Here is a 13178-nt window from a genome sequence, read left to right as displayed (position 1 = left end):
GGCTCCTCCTGGGAGAAGGTAAGCAACAAACAGACAGCTCCTGCTGAGGAGAAGGCAGGCCACTGAGAGCTAGCCTAAATAAGATATAGAAATGGAGGATTGATTTAAAAGAAAATTAAAGTCTATGCTCCATAAGCAACTGGGTTCTTTGAACATGGGCTCCATGAGAATTCTGGGATTGCTTAGCTGACATATGATAACTTGATAGTCTGGGAATAGGGTTATACAGTAAATAGAAGGGCTTTAATTGAAATTATATAGTTATAGTATTAATTTAACTCCTATAAAGAGAAAGGTGATATATGTAGCCACAGAAATATTAATATCTAAAGATGGGAAAATTAATGATATTTTATTTAATTGTTTTTAATATTAGGAGAAATATTGGTAATTGCTTTAAAGGAAAATTGTGAAGTCTATGCTTCGCAAGCAACGGATGCTCTGAACATGGGCTCCACCATAGTTCTGGGATTGTTTAACCTGGCATATGACACTGGTAACCTGGGAATAGGCTTATACAGTAAACACAAGGAAATAAATTAAAGTCAAACAAGAAAGGATAGGAAGTAAAATAGGAAAGGATATTAATTCCACGGAAAGGAGAATTTAAGTATACATGGATGAATAAATTGAGGGTTTTGATCTTAAAATGTAGGTAAAGATTAAGGGATAGAGAAAAATAACCTTATCTCAGACAGACAGTAGAAACGTAGGCATTGATTCTGTGTTGGAACAAAGCGGAAGATAGTGATGTAGCACTGTCTCAGTGGATAATAACAATGATTTAGATTGGTTTACATTAATTTAACTCATAAAGAGAAAGGGGAGATATATATATATATATATATACCCACAGAGGTATTAGTCTCCATAGAAGAGAGAATTTCAATATACATAGATGAATAAATAAATTTAGGCTTTGATCTCATTAATTAAAAATTAATCATGTAAGAGCAAGACAGGGAATAATGGAGGAGCACTGTCTCAACAGATAATAGTTACTGTTTAGATTGCTTGGTTTGATTTGAATTGTTTCAATTATTAAAACGTGTGTGGTTATAAGTTTGGTGATTATGATATTAAAAATCCTCTGGGAGAGAGGTCAAAATAGGACAGGCCTGAAGAGAAAAGAGGCTACTAATTTGAATCAATCTATACCTTTGATGATTTTGGATTACTGGATCAAGGACATGCTACTATGGGAGAGAGGCTCTGTATTTGTATTAATAGGAAAGAAGGATCAGCTATGACAGGGGAAGACCCTCTGAAGATCTCGGCTACAGAAAAGAAAAAGTCAAGAAAATCAAACAGGACAGGTAACTTGATTTGCTGATTCCTCCACATGGGAACAGCCCAGTAATTGGCTTAGACATAAAAATGTCTCTAGCCAAAACTTCAGCTGAAATTAGACAATAAATCTTGCTTGTTACGGAATCCTTAAGATTCATCATGCCATCCTCCACATGGCACATTAAGTCATAAAAGGACAGTTATCTCTCACCTGCTCAAACAAGGACCAAAAATTCATCCTCACCTCATCTGTGCACCTTGCATAAAAATATTCTAATAGTACTAAAATTCTGGTTGTGCGATTCATTATACTGCAAAATGTACAGCTATAACAAGACTCATCTACAGGGACACTGAAATGACCTGCTGTTCCAGCCCCTACATCCCGACGCTATTTCCAGAGACTTGCTTCCAGAACAACTTCAGGAATAGCTGCTGATTCTCAATGGACTTCGTTTATCCAGCCTTTCACACAGAACCAATCAGAACTTCAGTTAATCCCTGAGCCTTCAGAGGCTAAAAAACAGATGCTAAAGCTGGCTTTCTTAAGTCTAACCAATTTTCTAATTTTCTTACCCTTCCCTATCCCTTTAAACATAGTTATCAGTTATATAAACTATAAGGCACTGGAGTGGGTAGCAGGGAGCACACATAAAGGAGATAAGCGTAGATTAATCAACTACAGCAACACCCACAAGAGTTGCCCTCTGTGCCTTGGACTGGTCTCCGTACCTCTCCATCCACTGCTGGTATCTGCTGTCCGTGAGTACAGATTCTGGGGCCATATGGACCACTAGGGCTACAGGTGCATCAGACTCTCCCTGGTACCTGGGCAGAAGGAAGAACGAGTTTCTATCCAGAAAGAGATACAAATTCAAGACATGCAAGGAAGGGGATTATGCGGCTATTTGTTCAAATACTCACTGCTGCCACACATACCACTCCCCACCCAGGCATGGTCTGCCAACCTGGTGACACTTATTTCTGATCAGTGGCTGTTTCCATCACCACCCACCCTTGCCCCAACACACACCATTTCTGTCTAGTTCCTCAAAGCATATTAGGCTAGTCAAGGCACTGACCCCATGAAGGACAAAGTGGCCTAAGCAGAACCTTATCCTGCTATATAAAGCACAAGAGCACAAGGGATTTGGGGTGTATGCAGAATAAACCGGCATGTGAAAAACAAATAAGCAAACAAGTCACTATGGATGGGACAGCTTTAAAGCAAACATGAGGCTTGTTTCTACCTCGGGTGGAGGTGTGCACCATTCCCAGCACTGGGAAGGCTGAGGCAGGGCTAGGTGAGGTGTAGGCCAGGTGAGCCTACATGGTGATATCCTATCTCAAAGGACAAGGGCTGCAGATGAAGATCAGTAGAAGGGCACTTGCCAAGTGTGTTCAAGGCTGACCCCAAGCATCAGGAAGACACGGTGGAATGATCCCTACCCAGGGCTGAAGCTGGAGAACTGGCTGTTTTCCAGTAGACACAACACTTGGGCCAGAGAGATGTTCCAATGCTGAGACTGTCCCTAGCAGTGTAGGACACAGGGTCTTTGACACTCTGCCCTACTATTAGTCTCAATGTAGTGAGAGAAGAAAACTCATCCATGGTAGAAACAGGTAAAATAATTTATTTGCCTGGGCATTTATTCTGAAATTTGTTCTAGACTTAATGGCCCTCTCTTGCGCTCTCACATTTGCAATTCATTTGTCTAGTCTTCAATGGCTTATGGTTCTCAGTTGTTTATTTCAAAGGCCACTAACTGTAATACCTCTCAAATCTTGCCAGTAAGATCAAGATAAACCTTGAACCCAAAATTCAGGCCTTCCCAGAGACACACTGAATGTCAAGGACATGAACTGTCTTTGGGACATGAATGTCTGTGCTGAACAGCGATGGCACTCACCTTTCGTAGCCAAAATCATTCACCATTACCTTTTAAAGGTGTCATTCTCACAGATGGGCGGGATGAATCCTTCATCAGGACACTCTACCACGATGAATACAAGACCAGGATCTGGGGGTGTACAAAGCTCTTCAGCAGCAATCTAAAAAGTTAGACAGGCCACTTACTGGAGCAGAATGCTCTTTCAGAACAATCTCAGCTCAGAATCCACAACCAGATGCCCTTTACGGCAGCTGCTACCATTACCCAACCCATATTCAATGCATGGAGCAGAAACCTGGCACCCACCCTTTCCTGCTCTGTCCATCCTTCAGCAGACAGGCACTAGTTTAGAAAGACATTTCAAATCTGAGTGGCTAGTGGGAGGGTTAGCATGTAAGGTACTTTCAACACCAGAAAACTTCTTAGACAAAGTGTGTAACTCTCTTTTGAGACTTAAGAGCAAAGCCCATTCTTAAAGGCAGGCACTTTGAGGGAAAGCATCTATACACAAAAAGAACCACCAGGTATGAGCAGACAAGATACAGAGATGCCTAGGCAGAGCATCACAGGGTGCATCAAAGGTGTAGTAACAATTCCACCATGCAGCCAAAAGAAGACAATCTCACGCTGTCCCACACATCCGTCAAAGTAGTGTCTGTAAGCTTAAGCCAGACAGCAGCTCTGCTCAGTGTCCAGGCCCCATTTGCAGTTTCAAAATCACAGAAACCAGGAGCCTCACCTCCCTTCCTTCGTAAGTGATACTCTTCCCGTCCTTGACAGCAGCAATGATGGGTGCAATGGCAGCCGTACCACTGAAAGACAGGCAAGCTCTGTGAGAAACCTTCTTCATACCAAGGCCTACCATGGAGTTCCCAAAGACCCGGCACTCACACAGGAAGGCCCAGCTCCTTTGCTTTAAGCACCAAGAAGCTTCCTTTCTTCAAGTGAAGCTGTGACAAACAGAACACAAACAGTTTCAGGTGCTGAAGTTCCTCGCCTTAACCCTCACACAGTGTATATACTTCTTGTTATTTCCTCTGTCATTAAAATGCAGTCAGAATACATATTCTAAAGAGGTGCTCATTTGAAAGGCGTTGGAGTTAAAGTCAGATAAACTAAGATGCACTGTGTACTCCCATTCTTCCATGTCACAGTTAACAAACAGCAACTCCGCCAGGTGCCCCCAGGGGAACTTCAGGGTACCTGGGTTGTTTCATGATCTAATGTCTTCCAGGGCCAGTCAGTGTTGCACACCGGCACCTGAGCAGTGACACTGGTAGGAAGATAACAGAATGGGTGGTGGTTTTCTATGTCCTTCCAATCAGATGTTATTGGACAAAAACACTGGATCTCATACTGGCAACAAACTCCCAGTATGCTCTGTTCATCAGATGACACAGCAACCCTACAGCAAATGCATCCTGCTCTGTAAGCGTCTGTCTAACCTGCAGAGTTCACACAAGATGCAGAAGGCCACCCTCAGGTCTCTGCAGAGTCACATTTGAACTTTTTCTTCCTTAAATCTTGATAAACTACTGAGTTTACTTTTAAAAGTTGCTCCTAGGACCAAGACTTATCTGGATCCCAGAGTCTCATTCTCTAGAGTCTAGACCTTCCCAACTTACACACTAGGCTGCTGGTGTAAGGACTATGGGTTTACTGTGTGCTTGCAGACCACAGAGACCCTGAGGTCCAGGTGGCACCTTCAAGTATGACTAAAACCACAGTGAACAAGTCTCTCACCTCATACCAAGTGAGTCTGAGTACAGGAAGGACATTTCATAGCAAGGCACTTGTACTATCTCTGAGCAGGATTCAACCCAACTCCTGTTCAACAAGGAGAAGCACAATATGCCAAGAAGGGCCCAGCGGCACGACAGCTGCCCAGAGCCAAAACAGCATCCTGTATGACGTGCTGCCACAGGCCTTGTGTTCTCGATGGCTCCTGTGACTGGAGCTGGCTCACTGCTTTCCTAACCCTCAGTTGATAAGCACCATAGAAACAAGAGGGAAAGCGGGATGAGGATGACCAACATCAGTGGGACAGCTTAGCAAGACCCTGCCTCAAAATAAAAAATTGAAAGGGACTGGGGATGTAGCTCAGCGGTAGAGAGCTTGCTAAGATATACAAACCCTCTTAGACTGTCTCTAACACTGCCAGCAAAACAGAGTGGCAGCAGAAAAGGAAGAGAGGAAAGCCAGGGCTCCAGTCTGTAACTAGAGCAAGAGGGCCTGCAGGTCCGGAACAACTGCCCTGACTTACAGGAAATGAGCAACAGCTGCCCTGAATGATTTCTGAACTCTGAGAGGACCAGATACCCACAGCATAACACACAATGGACAGAGTACCCCACCAGATGAGAATCTTAAACACCATGAAAGCACAGGTGGGGTTTAGAGAAGGAAGTTCTGTTCTTTGTCAACACAGGCAACCCAAGAGCTACCTGCAAATGACTGCACAGGTGCTAACAAAAGGTCTCAGAACACACCACCTGCTAGCCACTAGCCACATGCCCCTCACTGCCCACCTTTGCCAAGTCTTACCTTGCAGACAAAAGCTACCACTAAGGAGGGGTCCCTGCCCCATGTTTTCCCGTTGACACCTGAGGAAAAACACATTTAACAAGGTGAATGTGAAGGCCATACGTGCTTCTCAAATTCCTATCCCTTAATCTTCCTTCAGTATGTTTTTCTTTTTAATAGAGATTTATTTATTTTTATTCATATGAGTACATTGTAGCTAGCTGTCTTCAGACACACACTGGAAGAGAGCATTGTATCCCACCACAGATGGTTGTGAGCCACCAGGTGGTTGCTGGGAATTGAACTCAGGACCTCTGGAAGAGCAGTCAGTGCCCTTAACTGCTGACCTATCTCTCCAGACCCTTCCTTTACTATGTTAAAGAGACGTTGCTGACCCCATCTTGAAGTGGAAGGAGACCCTGTCATTAACCATGTACCTCTTTATCCTTCTTATGTCAACAATAACTGAATAGAAAATGTGAAACTCCAGCCAGGCCTGGATGTGTACAGCTGTAATCCTATCGACTTGAGAGACTGAGACAGGGGAATCAAAAGTTCAAAGCCTGGTGGTGCACGCCTTTAATCTTAGCCCTTGGGAGGCAGAGGCAGGTGGATTTCTGAGTTCGAGGCCAGCCTGGTCTACAGAGTGAGTTCCAGGACAGCCAGGACTACATAGAAAAACCCTGTCTTAAAAAGCAAAAAAGAAAAAAAAAAGTGAACAAAAGTTCAAAGCCAGCTCAGACTACTATCTCAAAATAAAGAAATAAAAAGAAAATTAGCACAGTGAGAGAATGCTTCCATAATAGGCCCAGAGCCCTGGGCTCACCTCTAGTTCTATGGAGAGAGAAGAAGGAAAAGGTAGGGAAGAAAACTCCAACCAGAAATCTAGCATAATAGCAACTAAAACCTTAAATGTCCCATTTGGCTTAACACTGGGGCAGGATAAAATAAGTTATAATGTTGAATTTATTTTTTACATTTATTTATGAAGGTGGGGTAGGTATAACTGTAGGGGTACGTGACACTGCTTATGTGGATGCCAGAGGACAACTTTGTTTATCCAAAGTCTGTTCTCTCCTTCTCTCATGTGGGCTTTAGAAATCAATCCCAGATCTCAGGCTTGGCAGCAAGTATCTACCCATTGATCCATCCTGCCAGCCTTCATTGTAATATGTTTTAAAAACAAGTACCTAAATGTTAAGAAATGAGACAACAGCTAAAGGCCTGAAGGAAATATATGGGCTTTAATCCTCTCAGCTTGCCATACAAAAGAGGCCTGAGAAGCCAGAGAGAGCTGACCAATCTGTGCCCAACACTGAAGAGCAGAACAAGTGCCCAGTTCCTCAGACAGAGCAAGCCTCGACAGATGTCTTGAGAGGCTGGGCCTCTTGCTGACTTGTGTGCTTTGTAAGCAAAGCAGCCTGTCCCTGAAGTATTGTCTCATTAATGAAAAAAACCAACAATCCAAAACAAACCACACCCAAGAGTAGGCCAGGCCCTGCTGCTCTATGAGTGAGTTCTGGGGCTATGCAAAGCCACAAAGGGGCCTGATACTTGGACCTGTCACTGTTCTTGATCCTTTTCTGCTAGACCAAGGCTTTGCATGACAAAGAAAAGCATCTACTTGTGCAAAGAGCTTCCTCACAGTGAAGATCCTAACTTAGAGCACAGGAGACAAAGATCTGTCATTAGCAACCGTGGATAGTGGCACCTCACCCATTCATAGAATCTTAACAGAAAAATTTGTATCAGAGAAGGTTACCCAAAGGCTAGAGGATGGGGACAGAGGAAGCTATCAAGGAGTGCAAGTCTTCATGTGGGCAGGCCACAGGCCACACTATACCGTGACCACAGAAAACCATGTGCTGTTCATTTTAAAATTAATGACACAGAGTTGGAAAGGTGGCTCGGTGGACACAATTCACCCAGCATGCATGAGGCACTGGGCAAGGCAGTGTGAGAGGAAGGGTTAGCATAACACACAGCACAGTGAGATGATGGGTATGTTAGCTAGCTTGACTTTTTCTACATAGATCAATATCACTGTACTACCAAATCATACACAATCACTATCAATTAGAGATAAAGTTTTACTAATTTGTGTGTGTGTGTGTGTGTGTGTATGAGTACTCTCTCTGCATGCCAGAAGAGGGCATCAGGTGACACTATAGAAAGTTGTGAGTCACCATGTGGTTGCTGGGAATTGAACTCAGGGCTGCTGGAAGAACAGCTAGTGCCCTTCACTGCTGAGCCATCTCTCCAGCCCCTAGAGATAATCTATTAAAAGGACCAGGCACTAAAACTCCTCGGCCTACACCACAGCTTACCTGCACTGCTGCCCTCTGGAGGGCACTGCCCATTTTCAGCTGACCCGGAGTCCGATGATGACTTTTTGGGACTGAGCCTGTTGGGAGATCTTTTTGGACTCAGTGACGGCTGTTGCTTTCCACACCTCTGTTCACCTGGGCAGCACAGGAAGTCATCACATTACACAGTTCCCATAACTGCAGCCCAGGTGTTCACATGTGCAAATTCCCTAATGTCTTTCAAACCAGCACTCCTTTCCCTGAAGCAGTAAATAACCAGGTTCCAGGCTGTCTCCCTGGTTCCACGGCCTTGCCCACAGAAGGGACTCAGTACTGTTGGACTGAAAAGCATCCAGACTATAGACTAGTTCAGTTATCGCCACTGTCTGATCTACAAAGGCCCACATGATACCCATCACCAAAAGGAGTAAAATTCTGCAACTTTTAAGTATCAGCATCAAGAGGGGAATTGTTGTTCTGAGAAGCTGAAACCCAGCTGCTGGCCTCAACAGAAACTGTATCTGCTCCTCCAAGCACATCACAGGACCTGCTGGGCTCTAAGGAAACACTGGCCAGAAGACTTGGGCAAGTGTCAGCCACAGGAAAACACATGGCGGTGAACTACAGTGTGCTCTACAGAGAAGAAGAGAGTGCTGGAAAGAAATAAAAAAGGGAAACACTTGCAGCTGGGGTTGGGAGAGGTGACAGTAGTAGTCAGTAAGAGAAAACATCTGACCTGCAGTGAGGTAAGAGACCTTGGGCCACCCCCTTGCTGGCCTTAAGCACTGGTGCCACTGCCCAAGAACACACCCATGGCCAGTATAAACCTCAGCTCCTTCCGCCGTTCTGCCTTTACTGCTTCTCTGAGCTCCTTCATAGCCTCTCAGCAGCGGGCAAAAGCATAACAGCTGGTGTCTCCCGCCCACCAGGCCCTCTCTTTGAATGTAGGTAAATCCAGCATAGGCTGGTTAGCCAGAGTGGCGTGCAAAGTATCTCTGTTTCTAACTCAAAGCCACGTCTTTTGGTGCTGGTGTCATGAAACATGGCTGGAGCTTCTCAGCCCTCAATGACAATCTTCTAGGTTGCAGTTATTAAAAAGTCTCCAAGGAAGACACTTATATCTGCATCACATAAAACCTGGGAAACGACCTTGCCAGCCTGAGTGAGTGCACACAGTCTTGTCCGTAAGAGGCTAAGGTCCCAAACAGGCCACTCACACCAAGTCCTCAGTCTCCTCACCCACATCCCCAATGATTGGGAACCACAGCAATGTGCTCCAGAGAAATCTGGTTCTCAGACTCACTGTGGATAGGAACCTGGTAAACAGTCATGGTCTCATCCTTGTATTCTGGTGCAGAGTGAGGCCGCACAGCTGCAGGAAAAACACAGTTAAGAAATGGAGTACATTAGTAAAGGTGTGGGAAAATGAACTTCCAGGAATCCCATAGGCCATCACTGACTTGCCTTAGAGTGTTAATGGGAATATGCCAGCAAAACCAGGTTCTCTGAGTAGCTTTAACATTTGTTTAGGGAAAAAAAACAAAAAAACAAAACAAAAAGAACACATAAAGAAACAAACAAACAAAATAAAAACAAGAAAAACAAAATAAAAAAAAAAGAAAAACAAAAAAGGAAGCCGTATTTTCATCAGCCATTTATATGGAGCAGAGTCAGGGAAGTCATGCTATGAGCACTGCACAGGATCCAGTAAGCAAAGATAAACCAACACTGTGCTCAAATGCAAGAGCTCTTAACTAACAAGACTACCAGCCAGCCAGGAACTCTCTCAGTCATGAGAACTAGTATAAGTTCTGAAATAAAACTGTCAGTGCTTTACAAAAGAGCAGCACTGACAGGCCAACCAGGGTAGGGGAGGTGTGGGGTGGGGGGTGGCTGCTGGCTCCAGGATCCTGCTGTATCTTCATTCAGACCTCTTCTCATCAAGGTTACGGGCCTCTTACCAGAGCTAGAGATGAAGGTCAGCTACTAAGATGGCCAAGGACTCCTCATACCACTACAAAGAGTTCAAGGCCCTAAGAAACACCTCTTGGAGTAGAGAAGGAGCCTGAGGCCAGAGTGGAAGTTGAGAGATGCAAAGTGAATGCAGGCATATGCCAGGTTAAAGTACCTCCTGCCTGCCCAGCCAGTATTCTTGAGGCATGAGAGGAGCAAGAGAGCTGGAGAGAGTTAAGAGCACTGGCTGCTCCTCCAGAGGCCCTTGGTTCAATTCTCAGTGCCCACACAGCAGCTCATAACTGTCTGTAACTTCAGTTCCAGGGTATCTCACACCTCATACAGACATACATGCAGACATAACGCCAAGGTACATACAATATAAATAAATCATTAAAAAAAAAAAATAAGAGAAGAAACCAACAAAGAACAGAACCACAGCCCTTAAAGAAACCATTGCATGCTGAAGGAAGCATGTGATTCTAAGACTTGCTTAAGGCAGCTCTTGATGGATTCTAATTTGAAAAGCAGGGCTCATTCAAGAAGAAATATGAGACAACAGGTCACAGTCAACAACATACCCAGGTCTACTCCTTTCAATGGACCAGAAAATATTTTGATTGCTTCTAGATATTTCTCCTAAAAAATAAACAAGAAAGAAGTTATGTTTTATTAAATATAGGCCACAGTAATGTATTCAAGTTAGTACTAAATGTACTCTATGTGAACACAAAACTTAGCTAGTACTTTGAATTTCATCTAGACAGATACTTGTTGTACCGTGTCATTAGATGCCACTGTTTAGCAACATTAAGAGACATGAAATTCTTCCTCTCATTAGAACAGAGATGTTGAGGGAGCAAAGATAGCACAAACAATTCCGTAACAATCAGGTGCTCTGAAAGAAATGAAAGGCACAGGGTGGACACCAACTTGTGTGGTAGAGCTCCAGAAAGAATGACATTTGAAAGTAAGACAGTGGGTCAGGACTGGCCCTTGTGGCTCCAGCTTGACAACACAGGTAGAAGTGAGAACAGCGGCCTGGGCCTATGGAACTTAAAGGCCACCCTGTGGATCACACACACATCACAGAAGAAAAGCTTAGGGTGGGAAGCGGTGCGCTGCATGTACACTGTGCTCTGGCTGCTATACAGAGGAGAGATTGCAGAGAAGTAGGAACTGACAAGCAAGGCTAATTCGGTACACAGACAGTGAAAGCTCAAGGACATAGAGAAACACAGAGTTAGACACTTTGCTGGAGACAAAGTTTGATGTCCAAAGTTTAATGAATAAGAACAAAAGCTTTAATTCATTAAGTCTTTCTTTGGTACCATATCTAAAGTGATTTAGGCCCTCCTATGTACCACTTCATTCAATCTTTAACAGCCTATGGAAAATTCTGGCCACTTTATAAATTAAGAAATTGTGGCTGAGAGGCAAAGTAGCTTACCCAGGACCACACAGTTAGTATTTATATACTATGAAAGGAGATGTGTTTATGCCACTACCTGTTATCCTTGAGGGCAGAGGGTTAAGTTACAAAACTGAAGATTGTTATTATTAACACTTTTTCAAAAACGTGGTTTTGACACGTGACCAAGAGAAACTCACCAGTTGTGGAGGTCCAGACAGGACGCATTTGGGAAGCCCGGTTTCCTTTAAAGTTAAAATCATTCCTTAAAAGAATGTTAAATAAATAAATAAATAAATAAAAATTAAAAACTCAGCTCTCATATAGTATGCAGGCCCTGCCTGGGGTGTGTGTGTGTGTGAGCACATGTGCGTGTGGTGGTGCTTCTGGCTGTACTAGTTATTTACTTACCTACCTACATGTCCCTGTTCTGGGGTATAAGCAACTATACAATACATAAAGAGAAAACAATGTTAGCATTGGTCAAACCATGCATCATAGCAGTGTCAGCAATGAAAAGGGAGGCAGTCCACTACCTCATTCTCTCCTCTGTCCATACCACTAGCTTTCAAAATCTGGCTGCGTCACAGTCTAGATAACAGTAGGTATCTGAATCCAGCTGCTGGTGTCTGATCAGCACCAAGGTACTCTCTTGTTAAATCTGTGGTCCAGGTGGAGGTCGTAACCTTATCAAGACCTGCTTTTCTGAGTCTAAGTTTTCACACTTCCTACTGAAGCTGACTAAGCTAGTATACAAAAAATTCTAGCTCCCCTGGACTAGGAAGATGCACAAAGGAGCTGCAAGCCACTTAAGTGCCCAGAAACTTCCCACCAGCCTCTGATCTCCAAACACATACTCACCACACAATCCCCCAACATTTGACCAATGCATTCGAGTCAGAAATATGTTGTCCAAGCGAGAGACTTTCAGTCTAAGAAAAAACATACATTTCAGCAAGATGAAACAAAGATGACCATCGTTTCTGCTGACAAGTCTCATGTGCCTCTCACCTCAGCTTTCAAGCCCATAATCATCTACACCCCAGAAGCCAGGGGTTGACTCACTTGTGTTCCTGCATAAGTCGTTGGACGCCTTCTCCGCAGTTAAAAAGGTACCTACGGGAGGAATATTACTGTACTTACAAGTATACTCTGTAAAACGCTTTATTGTAGACACAGCGACATAATTACAAGCAAAATGACAGGGTTCTGATATTAGCTAGTAGGTTTTGAGACCTCTTTGGTTAGTGACGGAAGAGTGTAGTTCGGTATAGATCAATAGGAAGAGATCCCTTTCCTCATCAACTTATGAAACTGGTCTAGCCTACACGCTCACTGTGAGGACCCCGCTTTGGGATGGCGATGGTGAGACGACTCAGGGCACGCCAAAACTCACCGCCCGCAAAGGCAATGGGAAGTTTTGCACAGATGCCTGAAAGCCATGCTGACTAAGGAAGGTAAGGGACACACAGGGTTGGACAGGAGAAGGCCTCCCGAGCACGTGGCACTGGGGCCAGACCCCTGGGGCTGTCGGCCTACTCTGACCTGTTGTATTCCGAGAAGACGTAGAGAGCAGCGCCCACGTCCCGGCCGCCCGCCGCCACCACCTGCAGGTACACGGTGTTCGGGCCCCCGGGAGCCCATCCCGGGCTGCGCTTCTCTCGCGTTCGCAGGTGCCGCAGTGGGTCTTTGGGCGGCCGCGGACGACGAGCCGAACCCTGCGACATGGCGCGCAGGCCAAGGGGACGTAGCAGCGAACGGAGCGCCCACATGCACCCGGCCACACCAAGCTGACAAGGCAGC

At 44.6% G+C, this 13178-nt stretch overlaps 1 protein-coding gene across 1 annotated transcript in view; it reads right to left on the bottom strand.

The window, feature by feature from the left end:
* The window catches only part of Elac2 (elaC ribonuclease Z 2), a 23757-nt gene extending 10579 nt beyond the window's left edge, over positions 1-13178 (bottom strand). The window contains exons 1-12 of the mRNA XM_028781929.1: positions 12921-13178; positions 12441-12491; positions 12237-12307; positions 11576-11640; positions 10546-10603; positions 9315-9383; positions 8033-8167; positions 5727-5785; positions 4074-4132; positions 3922-3994; positions 3230-3342; positions 2023-2118 (exon numbers count right to left, since the gene is read on the bottom strand). Of these exons, the coding sequence (XP_028637762.1) occupies positions 2023-2118; positions 3230-3342; positions 3922-3994; positions 4074-4132; positions 5727-5785; positions 8033-8167; positions 9315-9383; positions 10546-10603; positions 11576-11640; positions 12237-12307; positions 12441-12491; positions 12921-13147 (1076 nt within the window). The 5' untranslated portion in view covers positions 13148-13178. The remainder of the gene's footprint in view (positions 1-2022; positions 2119-3229; positions 3343-3921; positions 3995-4073; positions 4133-5726; positions 5786-8032; positions 8168-9314; positions 9384-10545; positions 10604-11575; positions 11641-12236; positions 12308-12440; positions 12492-12920) is intronic.

Source organism: Grammomys surdaster, unplaced genomic scaffold, assembly GCF_004785775.1.
Source record: "Grammomys surdaster isolate TR1022 unplaced genomic scaffold, NIH_TR_1.0 581, whole genome shotgun sequence".
Taxonomy (NCBI): Eukaryota; Metazoa; Chordata; class Mammalia; order Rodentia; family Muridae; genus Grammomys; species Grammomys surdaster.
The sequence above is the reverse complement of the archived record's forward strand: the minus strand, read 5'-3'. Positions and strand labels throughout refer to the sequence as shown.